Source organism: Oxyura jamaicensis, chromosome 1 (assembly GCF_011077185.1).
Source record: "Oxyura jamaicensis isolate SHBP4307 breed ruddy duck chromosome 1, BPBGC_Ojam_1.0, whole genome shotgun sequence".
Lineage (NCBI taxonomy): Eukaryota > Metazoa > Chordata > Aves > Anseriformes > Anatidae > Oxyura > Oxyura jamaicensis.
Window position 1 is genome coordinate 65796756 of NC_048893.1, and position 19920 is coordinate 65816675.

At 38.8% G+C, this 19920-nt stretch overlaps 1 protein-coding gene across 1 annotated transcript in view; it reads left to right on the plus strand.

The window, feature by feature from the left end:
* The window catches only part of DERA (deoxyribose-phosphate aldolase), a 55855-nt gene that overhangs the window by 14960 nt on the left and 20975 nt on the right, over positions 1-19920 (plus strand). The window contains exons 5-6 of the mRNA XM_035346974.1: positions 1184-1318; positions 9569-9697. Of these exons, the coding sequence (XP_035202865.1) occupies positions 1184-1318; positions 9569-9697 (264 nt within the window). The remainder of the gene's footprint in view (positions 1-1183; positions 1319-9568; positions 9698-19920) is intronic.

A 19920-nucleotide genomic window follows, 5' to 3' on the forward strand; every position in this document is an offset into this window, starting at 1 on the left:
AGCCCCCTGTCATGGGCAGGGACACCTCCCACTAGACCAGGTTGCTCAAAGCCCCAGCCAACCTGGTCTTGAACTTCCAGGGATGGCATGTCCACAGCTTCTCTGGGCAGCTTGTTCCATAACAGTGTTCCCCTCACCTGAAGAAATGAAATTGAGATGGTGTGCTGGACAAAGAATCAGTAGACAATAAGTAACTTCTAATAATAATAGAACTACAGTAATATTTTTTGGAGTTCTAATACAAGTCTTGGGTTGTCTAATTTGCTTTGTTTTCCCCATCATTTTTTTTTGTCTTTTAAGTGTAATCCTACAAGCTGAGTTCAGTGAAGCTGTGTGAAGAGGCAAGGGTTATTGCTTGCTGAGCAGCCTGCAGGTTCAGGACTTGTACTCATAAATCCAATAGCACCAGTTCTTCTCCAGTCACTACATGAGAGACAAGTCCTGAATCTGCAATAAGCAAGAAATAATATCACAGAATTACATATGTGGGAAGGGAGCTCTGGATGTCATCCAGTCCAGCCTCCTGCTCAAAGCAGGGGTTAACTTTGACGTTTATCAGGTGTTTATGTCCATGTTTTCTATGCTTTCTTTTCATTTTTTCATTGCATAGGGAAAAATAAATAAAACATGTATTTATATGTCTCAGAGATTCTTTGACAGCCATTATTTTTTGCATTTCCAAAGTTACTTTAGCTTTTGTACTTAAATATCATAAAGGAAATTCAAAGTAGGCCATGTTAAAAAGTTTTTAGCATATTGTGATTTAGCTGTTAAATGTATTACAGGGAGTTAACCTGAAATGCTTCTTATAAAAATTGGAGAGAATTTTAAAAGTATGTATTGCTTCATGTATGAGTTCTCTCCTTGTTTCTTCAATTCTCCTGGAGGTCATAGATACTGTGCTTGTGTAGGTTATTTTGGAAAAATTTAAGGCATGTGAAAGAGACCTTTTTTGCAAGAAGTTGTTGTAGTATCTTGATGGACATTGGTCCTTGAGGGAAGAAATAATGCTTATTGTGTTTGGAGACAGTAAGATGAGCTGCCTTTAGATTTTTGAATTGTGATAGGGATTTAAAATTAAATATATAATAGCTTTCAAATTCTTTGTTGTATTCTTTAGTGCAAATTTTATGTTAAATTTATGAAACTTTCTTCTCCCTGCCTGCATCTCCCTCCTTGCTAGTGGCTGCTGGGTTTCCATCTGGACAAACTCCTCTAGAAACCAAACTGGCTGAAATAAAGCTAGCTGTGCAATATGGTGCCAGAGAGATCGACATCGTCATTAGCAGGAGCCTGGTGCTGAGTGGCCAATGGGAAAGTAAGTCTCCTTAGGCAAGGAACATAAATGTGTGTGTGTGTGTGCAAGCTCTTTCTTTGTCTCTTCTCCCAGTTTCCACATCAGTCCTTGAATAATTTGGTCCCTCCCCAAAGAGTTGCTGATAATCCAGGGCACCAAGCTGAATAAAACCAGCATAACTAAGTTATGACAAATGGTCAGATTTTTTGAAAAGAATGCTGTTACAAGTTTTGTCAGGTTGGATATTCAGAATGACCTCATGTTTTGAAAATTCAGGTCCATTGCTTCTACACCTTTGAGGATTTTGCATGTAGGAATAAAAAAAAATAGCAAGTGAAATGGAAAAAAAAAAGTGAATGCTATAGTCCTTGAACTGTTTTGTTAACCCCCCCCCCAGGGCTGAGAGTCTAAATATCTTATTAAATATACATATTTCAATATGTGACCAAAAATACGTATTTTAGTTGTTTTCCCTGAAAGTTGAGGGTACATATTGACTGTTAATATTATTTTTGATATTCCTGTTCTGTAGACTACAACTAATTAGTTAGAACAATAATGCTGAATATGGTTTTTGCTCTCATTGCGTCCTTAATGTACTGTGAATGGTTCGCCTTAAGTGCTGACAATGCTTCTACAACTAATCTCAGTGTGAAGGTAAACACATCATTGTCTTGGAATGAATTTTCCATTTAGTTGTATAATGCACTACTGTAATAGCCTGTGTGATTGGAAGACTCCATAAAGGACATGTGGTACATGGGTTTGGTTAAGGAAATGCAGTCATCATGGTAACAGGTATTTTCTGATTTTGGTCTTCTTTCAACTAGCAGTTAGAATTGAACAAAAAAGCAAGTTTCTCTGTCTGTGTCTTCAAGACTGATATCCTGGTTTCCACTCACCCTAACATGTTGACCTTTATCATCTATCATCTCTATCCCTTTTCCCATAAATACATGTAGCTTTACAAATGTTTGGCTTCTTGAGGAGAGGCATTGTCACAGTCATTTGTTTCTTTCAGAGCACCTATTTTAATTTCAGATGCAGCCTCAGGAACTGCTGGAAGATGGAGACTAGGTGACTGAGCAGTTTTAAGTAAGACATAATGATGGTTCAAATTCTGTGTCAGCTAGCAGGAAGGTTGTATGCTCATCTTCCTGCGCTGTGCCTATATCTTGTAGTGATCCATACTTGGAGTTACAAAGCATGTTGCCCCTCCAGTGGGGATGCTTATGGAGTAGGTACAAAATGACTCGAGTCAATGATATTTTACCAAGACTGAAAAGAGACTACAAGACTGGACTTGGACATCAACTTGAATTTATGTCTGACTGTGTTGGGTCTGTCTGGGATGGAGTCACCTTTCCCTGCAGCAGCCCACACAGTGCTGTGCTCTGCACTCGTAGCTGGAACAGCACTGGTATCACTCCAGTGTTGTGTCTATTGCTGCATAGTGCTGGCACAACATCAGGACTCCCTCATAGCCCCCAGGAGCCAGCAGGCTGGGGGTGGGCAATTGATGGGGAGGGGACATCATCAGGGCAGCTGACCTAAACCAACCAAAGGGATATTCCATAACACCTGATGTCACGCTCAGCAATAAAAGGGGGCCTCTCATGGGGGAGGGTCTCTCCTGAACAACCGGTACGTGTTTTGAGGCCCTGCTTCCCGGGACGTGGCCGAACATCGCTCGTTGATGGGAAGTAGAGAATAACTCTTTTTTTTTTCCTTTCTCTCTGTGCTTCCGCGCGGCCTTGTTGTTTCTTTTGTTTCTTTTGTTTATTTTTCTCCCTATTCCCCTTCCCTTTAATTAAATCATTCTCATCTCAAACCTCGAGCTCTTTGTGTTGTCTTTTCTCCCCCTTCCTCTTTGAGGAGGGGAGGAGTGAGAGAGAGATTGTGGTGGAGCTCGGCTGCCCACTCGAGTAAAACCGTCACACTGACAAAGTCTGCCACTGTCTTTCTGACATAACTGTGGTCACCACGCTTCAGACTTTGTTGTACTAACTGCTACTAAGTGCAAGTTACACTGAGCAGAGGTAAGAAAGTTAGTGTATGCAGTCAGTTGCAAACTCAGGCTGTAGATTACGTAGTCCAGGATTATAAGAACTCAGAGGAGAAATACAAGGCTAGATTCAGAAAGTTTGTATCACTGATTGAAATGGACTAGATATATGTTGTTAGGTTTTTTTTTTTTGTTGTTTGTTTGTTGTTTTTTTTTTTTTCCCTGTATGGACAATGAATTGTTTTCGGTAATCATAAATTACTAGGGAGGAATACGCAGACATAAGAATGATGAACCTAGTATAAAGCTACCAGTTTTAGTAAATAAGTAAATTAGAGTTGACTTTTGATTTGGTGTGTTTCATCTTTTATCCATAGATGAAGTCATGACAAGCTTGAAAGCCATCCATTTTTTTGCAATGGTTAGTTTACTTTTCTTTTACTGAGAGCAAAACTGAAATTATTTCCAAATGTTTTCTGAAAGTTTGTTTATGAACATGAATCTGTGTATGGCACTTATTTACATTGTCTTGAAAAAGCTACCTCGGGAACAGAATGTATTTGCCATCCAGATAATGAAGCTAGAAGAGGAAAAAATTCTAATATTTAACTTAGCCATCCAAAAAATTATTCCAGCTGGAGCTCTGATTTTGGTGGTGGTGGGAATTCAGTGTTCTTTCTGTCTAGCTCTCATAAAGTCACAGAACGGTTTGGGTTGGAAGGAACATTAAAGATGGTCTCATTCCAACCTCCCTGCCACAGTGGGACACCTCCCAGCAGACCAGATTGACCAAAGCCCCATCCAGCCTGGCCTTGAACACTTCTGGGGATGGGGCAGCCACAGCTTCTCTGGGCAGCCTGTTCATATGCCTCACCACCCTCTGAGTGAAGAATTTATTTTCAGCAGGTACACACTACTTATGTGAACATGCTGCTTTCCAGCTCTGTCTAATGGTTAGGTGTGATATGCTATAAAATACATTTCAGGAAGCTAGAAGAAGGGATGAAGAAATCTCTTTTAAGCTGGATCCATTTAGTATGTAAAATTGAAAAAGAATGTCTAGTACAGTAACTATGATTGGGTTCAAGGTACTTCATAAACTCTAGCTGCCTTGCAGATAAATGGAAAAAATGTTTGCTTATCCTTAAAACACTAGTTAGTATATTGTTATGGTTATTTTCTCATGTTGTTGTTCTTTGAAAATTCAGGTACTATTGACAAAAATACTCACCTGGTAGAGTGCTTTATTTTACTGTTCATATATTTCTACTTGCTGTTCTAATCTGTGCCATAATTGGGGTAACCATGATAGAATAGTGCTGCTTTGTGATTTGTTTCAAAAGCTTGTGTGGCTATTAAATATTTTAGTGTACATTCAATTATATCACTTATTTTAAAGCAGTTATTATTATTATTGGGGCTCTTTATGACATTCAGGACATATTTTTTAGGTCTGTTCTTTATGAGGTAGTTGTTAAGAGGTTTTTAATGGTGCTGAACATGAAAACAGCTTTATTGGGCAGCTAATTTAGGTTGGAAAATAACCTTAAATGAGATTTAAGTTTATGAGCTTATATGTATATACATTTTACAAGCTATTAGCTTTTAGAGCAATAATATTTTACAACAGTTTACTCAACCGTTGTCTTGTATCACTCGACAAAGTATGAATTAAGATTAAAAATCTGAATTTAGATAGTATCTTTAAGCACAGGATGTGGAGGCTGTATGTTAAGTGTGATGAAGCTGACCAACAAATTACTGAAAGAAACTGGATATATACTCCATACATATGTTGGAGTTGCTGTACTTCCTGAAGCTGAGTTGCCCCAATGTTACTTCTAGTTCCACAGTTTTTGGCTAACAACTGGACATACCACAAGTGTCAGTGGCTTCCAAATTCTTGCTAACCATTGATAGTAGTTTATATTTGCTCTCTGTCAATCAAAGTTTTGTACAAAAAAGGGAACAAAAGAAGTGTACTTTAAGAAGTTTAGCATGGCTGCATCCATGAAATAGATAGATATAACCTCTTTCTGAAGGTTGCCTTTCAATCCTTGCTAATAACTATTTAATCATGAGTTCAGAGGCTTTGTTCAGAAACTGGGGACACATTCTGTGCTGTATACTCTATAAACTGCACAGAGAAAATGCACTGCCTGATCCAGAGGCTTGAAAAGGATTGCACATGTTGTTCTGAAATACTATAGTTGGATTTACTATTTTCTAGATTTGTAAGCTGATTTGGGACCTCAAAGTCTATTTGTGCAATTTCTTTCTTACATTGTCAGCAGCAGTTCAGACTCTTGAAGCCAAATCCTGTTTTCAGTTTCATGTGAATCACTGGAGCCTGGAGTTGCACATATGTGGCTGAGAGCAGAACTGATAGAGTCGTGTTGTGCTGATAGCCTTGTGCTTGTCATTTTGTTAACAAACCTGCCATTAATGTGCAAGACAGAAGGGATTCCAGCTCATTTTCCAGTTTCCTAACATGATTACCTTGATCTTTGGTCTAACAGAAATTGAAACATCTTCCCATCTTATCTCAGTTTCTACCCTTAACATCAGTCAACGTGACTGACTAGTTGAAAACAACAAATAAGATGAATTAAAAAGAAAAAAATAAGTGCTTTTATTACCACATTTTTGGACAAGAGCTGTTTCATAAAAATTTAAGCTGTTTTTTTCTTCCTTTTAACATTTTCATGTTCTGTGTTGGAGATACGGATTATTCCCTTTATTATGTGATTTTAGAACAACTGTATTAGACCAAAGTGAAAGACCGTATAGATAATCTGAGGCAGGTTATAGCCAACATTAATTGGTAAGGGTGCTTGCTTGAAAGACATGAATGGAGAGGCACATTTTCTCTGGTGTACTTAATAGCTGCTAAATATCAATAGAATGCTTTTACTTAATGGTTGGAAATAGAGGAAAACTCACACACACACAAAAAAAGAAAGCAACTTCCAACTGTTGTCTTCTCTAACAGCAGAATTAAAACCAGAGCTATGAAATTATTTTTTCTTTCCTATCAAGTCTGTTTTGTTTTTTTTTAATCCAAATTGTATAAATTAATATAATAAAAGCAGATCTAAAGTTCATAAAAACAGTAAGGTATGTTAAATAAATAGGTGCAAAGTAGAAATATTCTTGTCATGTATTTTAACTGCTAAATCAGCAGAGGTATTATACACTGCATCAGTGATCATCTGACCCTAAGTATTATCCATATAAGTTGACTTCCTTTGTGCGTGGTTTTTTGTTTTGGTTTTGGTTTGCTTTCTTTGTGTGTGTGTGTGTGTGTGTTTGGTTTTGGTTTTTGTTTATTTTTTGGTTGTTTTGTTTTTCCTCGTTAAGACTTAGACTTCATTTAATATGGATGGTGTTAATACCATACTCAAGATACTACACGGTATTGACCATTTGGTTTGAGAGCTCTTGATTATTCTTTTTCACTGTTTTTAACTGTCACAGGAAGAATCATTTGCAACCTTTTGATGATGGTCTTAGCTCACAGTTGAGTATATATGCCTGCATGGTTTTCTGTGACAGGGATTTATCCTAAAAGCTTTCTGACGGTACTGCAGACACTACTGACACTACAGAGCAGCTCCATCTGCTGTGCCAGCTACTACTGGTGTTCTGCACAGGTCAGAGATATTCCAAGAACCAGTGTCCAGTGCTTCACCTGGCACTGATGAGCTTGAAGGAACAGAGTACTTACATGGTTTGTTTTTGGCAGCCTCGACTTCTCCTAGAGGCAGCCCAGGACTTCATAAAACACTGAGTGCATATTCAAGCGTGACTAACTCCAACTGCACTTCAGACGTTTGATGGGAAATTTCAGGATGATCAAGTTATCAGTCTTTTGATTTAAATCTGACTGAGTACTGAAACTTCTTTATATTTTTGAAAAGAGTAGGAGTTCTTGCACTTGTTTCATATCAAAGTGGTCACTCTTTGACCTGGGACTAGGGTTCTCAGTCTGCTTAATTTTCTTTCTCTCAGAGGTAGTTGCATTTCTATTTGTGCTTTTACAGTAAGGCTGGGAATGTCCTATGAGTGCCAGATATTTTTTGCAATAATTGGGCTGTGAATAAAGAACAGTATTTATTACCTACACACCTGCTCCATTAAAACATGCCTACTGTTCCACCACCTCATCTAACCTGATAGACACAGATGATTGAAGATCCTTAGTTGTTCCCGACTGTGGGTTGAAGCATGCTGTCAGATAGTGAGACTCTTCAAATGATCTTGGCACTAATTGCATATAAAAGTACCTTCCAACAATAGGGAGAGTTTAGTAGCTGCAGTACTAACTTCAGCGAAAAACAGTTAGGGGGATATAATTCCTTTTCATGGAATACAACCTAAATGTACATTTTGTTGATTTTATTTTGACATTTTTGGCAGTGTTTCTTAAAGGTAGAGAAAACTTGAGTCTTTTCTTGTTGTTACCGTAACTAGAACATGAAAGCTGCTTTTTCTGGCTTTCCGAGGGCTTTGGGAAAGAGTCATTCCACAAAAAGAGACTGCATTTGGATCTAACATGAGCAGTGTTATCAAATGCACAAGAAAATAGCACAGGTTCTTTGTATTTCCTTTCTGAGACTTGATTTGATGTAGAAGGTTTCTGGAGTATCATCAATTGATCAATAAAACATGTTAGACTGCATGCTAGTACTGATTAATTCACACCTTTGGTACACAGTGAGAAACAAGGTGAAACCTGGTGTCTATAAAGGGACTTGCTAAGTGCATTAGCCAGTTGTCTACTAATGTGTGTACCGTGTCTCAGAGGACCACCGCAGTGATCCCAGCCATGGCTGCCTGGTGTGCCAGCAGCATCAATAGCATTCAGCAGCATCACGGGTAGAGGGGAGGTCCAGCCATGCAGCAGGCTGGCTCATCCTCCTGTATGTCTACAGGTCTTGCTTGAGGACTGAGGGGAAAAGCCAGCATTGCTGAAAAAAAAATGGTCCTGCACATTTTTTAGCAAGACGGATTTTTTAAAAGCCATGTTTTTACCTTCTATAAATTAACTTTTCGATTTTGAGTGTTTGAAGATTAAGTACAGTTTGTGTAAAGCACACTCTTACAAAGGATCCTGTTTGCTTCTGTTTGCTTATTTTATATATATATATATATATATATATATATATATATATATATATTTTTTTTTCTAATTCAGATTCTGGAAGTGTTGACTGTACACTGTAAAAGCTGCTTCTCCCCACCACTAATACTAATCATCCCCAAGTGATCAGCTTCCAGCAGTTACATTTCAATTACATCTAGCTCCTTTAATCTTACTGTGTTTACTGTTTTGTGGGGAGCACAGTTGAATTTTGGTACAAAGGGTGGTAGGATTTTCCTGGTCTCCCCACATTGCATTTCCTGACCAGGTGTGTGAGTTCTAGCCTTTCTGAAAAAATGCAGTAAGTCCATGTCCTCGGTCACCCCCGGGCAGTGCAGTGACCTGAGCTGGTTCATGAGCACCAAGCTGTGCAGTCACTGATCCGTGAAGGTGCTATCTCAGGCCTCAGGCTCTCCTCACCAGGGGTGTTAGCAGCCTGTGTTGATTAGGCTGCCTATTTTCAGGAAACTCATATTTTCAAGAAGCTTCTGTGGGATTTGGAAACCTAAACACAGGCACCTAGCTCCCTGACAGACTCTTAGACTGCCCCATGGTACTAGGAGGTACAACAGGACCTAATGCAGATGTGGTGCCTCCAGAAGCAGCTGCTGGAAGCCAGGGGGATAGGTCAGGCACCTCAAGTGGCACCAAGGTCCCTAATTAGACAACTCAGTCACACCTTTGTTGTCTTGTAGGCTGAGCCCTTTGGTATGGATGGCTGAAGGGGACGGAGCGTGGTGTCATGATGTGCACAGGAAAGCATAACTGTCCCTGAGTACTGATTCAGTTTAGTACCAAATTTATTGCTGAAAAAGCTGTTTTAAAATCAATCTTGAATATCATCATATTTTTTTTTCTCTCCTGATGTATTCATGAGTGTTTGGCATACTGTGCACATTCTTAGTTTTGAGAGAAACGACATTAATAGCTATTAAGTTAAGTCTGAAACTGTGGCATTGTTAATTACCTCCAGTCATATAATTTATTGAACTTAGAAAACTTAAGTTCTTGAGTGCTATGAGTAATTATAAGATTGGAAATTAATCCAGAAGTGGAAATTGCAGCCATACTTGAAAATGTCTGTCAGCCAACTTTGATCATTTTCAAATGCTTTTATCCACAGGTCTCTATGAGGAGATCCGCCAGTGCCGTGAGGCCTGTGGAGAAGCTCACATGAAAACAATCCTAGCGACAGGTGAACTGGGGTCCCTTGCTAATGTCTACAAAGCCAGCATGATAGCTATGATGGCAGGTAAATATATGTGTGTTCTTCTTTTTAAGCTAAGAATGTCTTTGCTATATTATTCATGAAGCCTAAAAAATTCTAGTCGTGAAAGTTTAGTTTTGCCTATAGTCGGCAAAAACTATTATGCAGCAATTACTGAAGTTGCAGGTGTAGTAATGAAGTGTCACTTGTTTTGTATAACCTACTAAAACTGCATGAAATGTTAAATCACACTTAAAAATGCTAAATGACAAGATTTGTAGGAAAAATAACGTTATCAAATGTCTGATCTGTGGGATGTTTAATAAGGGCACATACATTTGAGGTAGATTTTCCAGGTAGTTTTGGTGAGCATACAGATGTAGGGTGGTAGGCAGGTGGCTTGTGAACCTATTTTAAATGCAGTGGGAATTTCTCTGTGAAGATTGCACTGAAAACTCCCCTTCCGCTTTGTGATCACTTCTAACTACCTCTGTGTGAGTATGATTTTGGTACCCAACAATGCTGGAAATGCAGCAAGGGAAAGAACACCACGTGCTATAGCACGTGTGGGAATGTGCTAGGTTATAACCGGACCACTCAAGATTGGGGCACTCACTACTGACCATTAATTGGTGTTCAGTCTTACCTGTCTTTGAAAACTAAATTACATCTGTATTGATGTTTAGGAGCATGCCTGTCTTTTATCCTGAACCTTTCAGCTAAGAAACACATTCCCATGAGCAGGATGGAGTTTATAGGGCTGGAGTTTATATGTTGTAGGCATTACTATTTTGCATTGCTATAGCCATTGCAGACTCTGAATGTAACAAAGCACCCATTTGAGCCTGGATTTACAGCAGTATGTTCCTCTGCAACTTTGGACCAGTGCTGGTACAATTTTCCCTAGTTTAAACAAGATTTCAGGACTGTGGTTTAATACAGTCTATAAGATACAAAACATTCTTTGGATGCCATTTTGGACACCTGCTTCTTCCACCATATTTGAAAGAGGGTACCTCATGAATAATGACAGAGAGAAATGTAAAGAAGTACTAAGAACTACTGGGTTAGTCCATCTTCTAACTAAATTTTCCCTCTTTTTTTGCACTGTTTTTTTTTTTTTTTCCTGCTGTAAGCTCTTCAGACCTAGGATTTATTCTTATTTTAGAGCAAGAAAAGTCATCTGAGTGTTTTTCCAGTATTTAAATAAATATTCAACTTGCTGCTGACCTCACTGCCTCCTTCCACAACATTATGCTTATTTCCTCCAAATGGAATGGCATGCATTTTATACTGCTATGTCAATTAGTATCTTTAGGTACAGAGTATCAGTATTATGCTAGAAAATACTGCTTTTAATTGGGAGAGATATAAGAAATACATTTCCTGTCACTTAAACTGATATGCTAATAATTATCATCACATTTATGTAACATACAGTACTGATGAATTCAGGTTGTAAAGCATTAGAATGTTTTCAGAATTTTTGCTGGTGTAATTTTTTTGAAATACAGCAGATGGCCCTGTTGTTAATGATTTTCCTTGCATAGTTATTCATTTTATAAGATACTTATCTGTATAGCATTTGCAGTAATTTTCTTATTTCAGTCTCTTGCTTTTTCTTTGTAAGTACAAAAAAAAAAAAAGAATGTATTTTTGTTCTACACACATGTATTGAAGGCCAGATTTTCAGATTCTGACTTGTCAGAACTGCTGAGAAACTCAAATTCCAGATTAAGTTTGTTTGATATGCATATGTGTAATATTTTGTGGAGAAAGTAATTTGGCATGGTAGGTTTAGGTTCTAGCTTTAGTGTCCATATATTTTTATAGCTGCTGTTATGATCTGAAGGAAATAAAGAAAGGAAAAATGCAGCTGATCTAGTGGTTATGGCAGGTCCTGGGAACTTTCATTTGAATGAATGAAAAAGAACACCTCTGATAACCCTGAAGCCAGTGATTAATTTTATGTGGAGAAATTAGTTATGTAGTATATTGGATTCAAACGCAGAACTTACTTTAGAAGTTCTTGCTACCTCTGGCTACTTGTTCCCGTACTTGCCCCCAAATTTGCTGCTCCTTCAGCTATGGTGTTAGAAGTGTTCGTCATGCTGCACAGTAAACTGAGTTATCAAAGTAATACTGATACAAAATACTTCAGAAAGTGGTAACTAGCTTTGGTTTTTTGTTTGTTTGTTTTCCCAGTTGCCACCCCCTCAATAATTTGGTTTACTACCCTGCCTTGCATGCAGTTGTATCTGTGCAGCTGAGGACATGGCTTGTAATCCTTAAGCTATTTTCACTGTGCAGCACATAATAAGTCTATCATGTAGGGAGCACAAAATCCTAGCTGTACTGATATTTACATTACTGTTGCTGGGCATGCACACTCTCACCTAGGTCCTGAAGCACTGATCTGTGTTGCAATATGTATTAAAATACATATTTTTTCCCCATCTGTCTAATTTGTGAGACTCAGAAGGCTGGGGACAGGAAAGTGTCACAGTGCTGATTTAGCACTAGCTCCATCATTAAAAAGCTTCCCTGGGATGTCTGGCACCTGGGCACTCCGTGGTTGTTCTCACACACAAAAGGTGAATTTTACAGTGTATTTGCCATTAAGGTTTTCAGTCCCTCCTGATAAAGGTGTTCTGCTTTGCACAAAGCAATTAACGGAGCAGGGAATGCAATGCAGATGTCTCCTCTCCCGAGTAACTTTTCAAAATTTGTATACAGGCTTCCTTATGCTGGCTTAAGGAATGATGAGAGTGTGCTGGGAGGAACAGCATGTTATATTTAGTCTGATGCAGCTAGCAAGTGGGGGTTCAGCCACTGGAGGAGAAGCCAGCTGCACAGATGATTCTATAACTGACTTGAAAAGGTATGGCAAAAGGTAAAAGGTGTGCCCCTCCACTAGGGTTTTTAAGATAATGCTGGGATTTTAAGATAAGACTAAGGGCCATGCTCAGTCTGGGACAGTGTGCCTGCACATGTCTGTATTCAAAAGTGATAGCATAGGCCACATCTGAAGCTGTACTCTAAAGCACAGTCCTTGCAGGACTTGGTGGAAACCATTCACCGCACCTCAGTGAGAACCTGAGCCCAGCGAGACATGCAGATCCCAACAGTGCACTGATGGCAGGGTTCAGCTGGAGAAAACATGCTTTGTCTGTGTACAGGTTTCTAATGCTTGCACCTGGCAGAACTTTTGGGGAAAAAAGTGTGGCTTCACAGTGAATGCAATAATAACCTGCCTCTATTTGAAGCAAATACAATCATTTGCCTCTCTTAGGCTCCTCCTGTGTCTGAAACCATATCTGTGAAGTACCATGTCTACTTTTTCTTCCTTCTCTAGCGCAGTGCATAGGGAGAAGGACATCAGAATGGAAACAGGCACCCAGTTCTCTTAAATTCTTCTAACCAACCCTTTACCAACTTGACTGACATACTAAAAATTCTTTTGGAATATTTAAGTATCTATTCCCAAGTGCTGAGCTGGAAGAGGCTGACAGCCCTCTAAGAACAGTGAGTCAGCTGGCAAGAATAATTCTTGCAGTGCTAAGGAGGAGGTAATGGAGAAGGTAAGGACTGCACATCCGTGGCTCTGTGTGACTACCAAAGGAGCACGTTGTTTTCAGAAAGCTGACTGAGATCAATTCTCAGCAATGAATCAGGGATTTTTTGGGTCATTTTGTGTAATGTCCGCTGCCACTTTTTGAGCTTCTTGAGGTGTTGATTGTGAGTCTGAGTGCATGAGCTTCCCAAGGGTAGCTCACTGCAACTTCAATTCTACCAGAAAGTTTCCAGACACTGAGCAGAGCAAACTAATCAGTGGTTTTAAATGTCTTGTGTACACTTGTGTGAGTCAGGTCCATTTCTACAGAAAACACTCAAATCTGCATCTTTGGAGCCTCTTGGAAGAAACAATTCTGAGGAATACAAATGGGAGTGCCTGGCTCCCCAGTACTAGTGGGATCTACACCATGTTTCTTCACCTTGGTGCCTTTAAAAAAAAAAAAAAGAGAGAGAAAAGAAAAGAAAAAACAGGTCTTGTACACAGTTTTATTATTGCAGAGGCCTTTTCTTTTTTAAATACACAAACACAGACTGCCAAATAAGTCAAACAAGGAGGGGGAAGATGATAAGTTTGCAGTGGGAAGGGAAAGGTTCAGTAAAGATGTGGATGACTTAATTGCATATTTCAGTTATATATAAGGTTTGTATTTTGGAAAACCATGTTTTAACCAAATTACCTAATTACAAAAAATTGATTGTTCTATATAAGACTCTGTATTAATTAAGATACACAAATGGAGGAGAAGTGGAGGAAGTAACTAAGTAAATATACATTGCACTAAAAGTGAAAACTACCTCTGTTGTTTTTAGCTGTCAGAGCTGGTCTCCACAGTACATCTCCCTTTACCTCATTCTTTGGGAAGCTGATGGAAATACAACAGTGACATATGAAAAATATTTGTTTTTATTATAAACAACTAAACAAGTACCTATGTAAAGATCAGGAAGGAGTGATGTATACTCTTCTGCAGCTCTACTAAACATACGGGTTTGAAATAATTTTTTGTAGGTCATTAAGCAGTTAGTCAAATAAGTGGAGATATCGAGTCTTATAAAATTTGAATTTAGAAAGGGAATGAATTAGTGCTAAAAGAAACTAAATGTCTAGATTCTCTAGCACAAAGAAGCCAGTAAAAAAGTATCAAAAGATGGTTGAGGCAAGCTTTTTTAGAAGAAGAAAATTAAAACACATGGAATCTGCCCACAGAAAATGGTAGATTCTTTGATACTATTATTTCCAAAGTGAGCAGAAATAATAAAGCTAAACGGTGAAAAAACAATGTGCTTTGCAGTTCTTAGGAGAACCCACTATAAGTCCTGCCAGGCTTCAACCTACCTTATTGCAGTGGTTCCACTTAATACACACTCATTTTCATAAATTGGTTTCACAAATAGGCTGGCCTTGCTTAGATCCAGGGAGAGACTGGCTGAGGACTGTCAAACTCAATCTTTGTCTCTAAAAGGAGAGTAGTGACACAAGGGTTTCTCCTAAGAAAACTCAGGCCACAGGAGTACTGCTTGAAGAGGTTTCCTCAAAAATCCTGAAGACTATCCCACTGCACAAAAGGCTAGTCCTGAATTAAGGAAAGTTGTAACACTTTAATGATTAAAGGGAGAGTCCAAGAAAAGTGGTGTGGAACATTGCAGAATACTGCCTAGCTACACAAAGCTTTTAGCCCAGCTCTAAATAAGATATTTATAATGTAGTTAATATTGCTGCAGACACATTTTTAGCATGAGTAATGTGAATGCAAATTCTGAGGTACCAATAACTGTTGCTATTTTGAATGCTATCTTGCAAAGATTTGTTTGGAGCCAGGTTAGATGGTATGACTTTAAACATGCTAGCAGCCTTCTAAGTGTTAGGAATGTATTTCCTACTGCTGGACATGGACTGCCATGGTCCAAAGCAAAGGTTCTACCAAGCAAATGTTTCGTGAGAAGTAAAGAAGAAGAGAGGAGACCAAACTAACAAAAATTGATTGATAAGCTAGGCATGCTTCATGCAGATGCTACTAATGTAGGAAACAAGACTACTGAATAAGTGATAATACTTAGCACTTAGATAGCACTTTGCATCTTCAAAGTACGCACAGACATTAGCAGAATAAATCGCACAGTAGCTCTGTAAATTATGAGACTTAGATCATAACAGACAAGTCAAAAGTCAAGCTGTGATCAGTTGTGAGTTCCTAGCTTTAATCCCATGCACATACCAAAAGTTGAGGGTCCTATTCAGTAGCATTTGAGCTGCATTATGCTTAAAGACAAGTTTGATTTACTTATGTGTCCACAGCTTCAGCTGTAATTTGATACTAACAAGGTAGTTATTAGAGCCTAGAGCAAATGAAAGGCAAAGCAGGGCAGGAGGGTGGGTAGCAGATAGGAAACAAGATTTCAGTCTGTGTCTCATCTCAGCTGTATTGAGTTTGCTGTGTATTGGTAAAAGGCACACTTTGCCCTGTAAATTCCTTTCTAGAGAAGTGAACTGGCTTTGAGTGCTTTCCAGGGTGACTGATGGTGTTTAGATTTACTGGTGTAGGGCCGGGGGGAAACTAGTAAGTCCTTACTCTTCTGAATATACGGGAAGAGGACTGATTGCCTGACTGGTGACTAAGGCTTTCTCTGTCACAGTCTGGTGGTGATTCCTCTCTCCTTCCAAGAAAGCAGGACTCTGAGTGAGTCCAAGGTGCAAGATGGATTACTTGCTGTTCTGGCTTGGCTGGAAGGAAAAGGTAGATGTTGAAATGCAATGTGTTCTTGCATTGACTGCTTGTCTTCAGAGAACAAAGCACAGTGTAGAGAGAGTTCTTCCACCTGTGTTATCAAATGGTAGAGAATAATCCCAATATGCTTTGACTGTGATCTTCTGGTGGTACAGATTAGATCTAGCATGGGCACGGGCACGTCTGAATTTCTTTCAATTTACTGAGTGCATAATATGATGTTTGCATTGGCTGTCTTCTGTCTGAACATATGCAAACAGTACCTCGTTTGTCCAAAGATCTGCCCGTTCCTTCAGAATTTTTAGATAAATATGAACTTGCAGAGTTGGAACTGCTTCAGCACGTTGCGTTGTGAAGATGCAGTGTTGCAGGTACATTTAGGAGTACAGCCTTGGTTACTGCCTTGGAATGTAGAAATGGTCGCAGTATGGCTGCTGTAAGAGACTCATTGGGACAGTAATTAACACTAAGGTTGTTGATAACTTTACCGTCTGTTTACTGAAGCAGATGTCTCACATTCTGCATAGTCTGCAGTCGTTCTGCATGTTCACAGCTCTGGTTAACATCACCAAAAGTTCAGTGCAAGGAACGAGCATAAAACATGCTGTGGAAAAAAACAAGATACAGAGCAGTGCAGAGTAACACAGTCTGCCTCAAAAGTTTGAATGTTGTTATAGAATAAAAAAGGTTTTGGATTAGCAGTTAGATCAAAAGATGTTCTTGGCAACATGGAAAGTGTTTAAATATAATCTGTATAAAAAAGATCTGTACAGGAACAAGTGACTCGATTTATTCTGGAGAAAAGAGAAGAAAAAAGCCGGTAGTATAAAAATGCAGATAGCTGCATGTTCAGAAAGGCAGTACAAGGATGCTCCCTTAAACGATGTAATTGCCTACAAGCTTAACAGTGATAGTGCAGCTAATCACTAGAAATAATGTAGGCGTGATAGATAAGCTTGGAGTTGAAAAGTTCTAACAATGCAATCACAATATCCTCAGGTCTGGATTACTGATGAGGGTCCACACAAAGAGTAGTAACACAAAAACAGTATTGGTTTTGAATAAAGCAGATCTGGAAGGAATGCAAAATGAGACTTAAGAATCTGTCTGGAACTCAATTATGTATATATAGGGAATCAGAAATGAAGGAATGGTTAAGAAACACTTGGGTGGGCTCTAATAGAAAATCTTCTCAGTAAAGTCAAAAGAGCAGCAGAATACTGTATGGGTAAGCAAAGGACAGAAGTAATGCAAGAGAAACAGAAATGTTGAAGTACATAGGATCTCTGAGGGGACAACAGAGTTGTATACGGTATAGTAAAGTACATACAGTAAAGCCTCATTTGTTTCTAGCTTAAGGTAGAAACCGAGATATGCATGCAATGCCATGTTTTGTTATGCATTTACTTACGTGCTTACTGAAACACATATTTGTCTATACAGCCATACCCTGGGGAGATGGTTGTGTGGGGTTGTTTTTATTTGCCATACCAGGATGCCTGGTGACTCAGTTTGCTAATTTTGTGAAAGGCCTATTCTATTAATGGTGTTTTGTAATCAAAAATAGCAATATAAAGTCTCTATTCAAGTCAAAGAAGACATACTGATGCAAAAACAGTTGACATCATGCTCTTTATATACCTGTTTGTTTTATTTTGTGTTATCCACAATGCTACTTTACTTTCCCGCCACCCATTCCCCACTTACAAAGAGAAACTGTGCTATTTCCAAGCACCTCTCAACAGAATAATACGGTTAGGTCAGGAAACCAGAAGATGGGTAGGATTGTTTGAAATAGCAGAATGATTCCTAGCTTGCCATCACCTTTGACAACTCAGTTAACTTTTCTGTTTTTTCCATGCATAAAATTGACATTGAGCATTTCGTAGGACCTCTGTGACATCTAGTAAATTACGACAGAAGCAGAAACATATTCCTCTCATTAGAAGGCAGAATTTTTCCTTTGTTTGTGCATGAAGATGGAATACCGTTGGTCACAACTGAAATGGGGAAGTTTGAGCACGAGAAATTTTGGAAATTTTCTGGAGAGAGCTTCTGACTATCAGAGCCAGTCCTGGGAGTGACAGTGGAGGCAGGAGCCGGCATAGCTTGCCATGGTACTTGAGGGTGATGGTACCGTACACTGCACAACTGACTGGCACTGTCTGTAGCAGCAGGGAGGTCAGGTCACCTCCCTTCAGCTGTTTTCACAGCACTCCACACAAAACATTCTTCTAAACGGAGTAGGGTTGCCATGCCTCCTGTATGTCTGTTTTATTATGCTTTGGTGCTCTCCCTTCGAGCAACGAGCAAAGAGCAACATGCCCCTGCAAGAAAGTGTAGGGGAGAAGGAGTCTGGTATCTCCCCAGGAGTTGTCACTGGATCTTAGAGAAGAGAGACAGCGGGATCACTGAGGATTATACAACAAGTTATGCTTTCTTCAACACAGGTCTTCAAAGCATGGACAGGTGCTGTGGGCTTCCACTGTCCTGTGGTGTATTTTAAGGGTTTGAACCCTAGTCTGCAGAGATTTCTGCTACTTGACTTATAAGAAACTGGCTGTTCTTTGTGCTTCAACCTCTGAAACTGGTGTGAAATAGATTACAGTGAGTAGGCATGTACTGCCAGTGTGACATACTGCTGGGAGGGGTCAGCCTTCTATTAACAAACTATCCTAAACGCGTGAACAGTGTTTTTCTTTTGCTGATAGTCGAGATCTTTGCAGAGCATGTTAATTAAGGAATATCTAAATGGTATACTTTCAATTTACAACAACTGATGCAGAGAGGTGAGAAAGCACCCCTGTTGCGTTAATTTTCCCCATGAATGAAACCTTGTTTCTATGTTAAATAATTTGTTAGAATTTGAGTTAAAACTTTTGAAGTTTCATATCGCTCCAGACTCAGAAATCGTTGCACAGTGAATAGTTCTAGTCAAACATGCCATCAAAATAACACAGCTTCATAGCAAAAAACTTTGCATCTGTGAAGCTCTGGTATTGAAGGTAATGGTTTGAGAGAATGTAATTTTAAAACATGGAAATATTATGTAAAATCAATAGATGTACAGGGTACTATTTATTTCTCTGATATTTCAGGTTGTTTTTTTATTGTGTTAGGAGCAGGTGTTAAATTCTACTAAACAAGTGAAAAATAGAAATAAATATTTAATTTACCATATCTATCAATTATACAAAATTGTCTTATGAAATATTAAAGTATCTTTTAAGAGATTGCAAGTAGGAACACCAGTTAGAATATTCAGTCCCTTAACAGCAACTTAATATAGATGTGGAAATAAACTCAGCATGCTTTTACAGTTATAGGTCCTAGGATTTTTGTGTTGCTTTTAAGGTGGCATGGCCTTGTGATCTGGCCTATCTGATCTGAAATTATTTTGAAGCATGTGCCCATGATAGCAGAATGTGAAATTAGACTTCTAAACAGAAAGATGTTGAATGGAAAAATACACCAGGAATATGTGATCTTGAACATCAAGAGGCCATTTTGAAACTCTCTAGATACTCATTTGAACAACCCTATTTACTCATAAGGAACAGGAATGCAGTGAAAAACAAAGCAGCGTACCAAGAGGTGGACACAAAACACAAGTGAGTTCCATACGGAGATATTAAAATGGGACAAAAATTAGTCATATGAAACAAATTAGTCCTAAGGAGATTATGGATAGTTTCCTTACCAATAAAGTGGATCTTAAAAATACTGAGATCAGTATAAAGACACTAACTAACTTTTAACAGATCACATTTTAATAGTGCTGACACTGTATTTCCAGCTGTTACTTCATTAAGTTCAGAGGAACAGGCTGAATACCCAAGCTAACTGCTGCATTGTGTGTCACTACAAACATGTTCCTTGCTGAGCTAAACAGGATTGATTATTGAATTGCAAATATTTAAGCTTATATTTAACAGCTTCCCTTCCTTATAAGCTTTTAACTGGAAT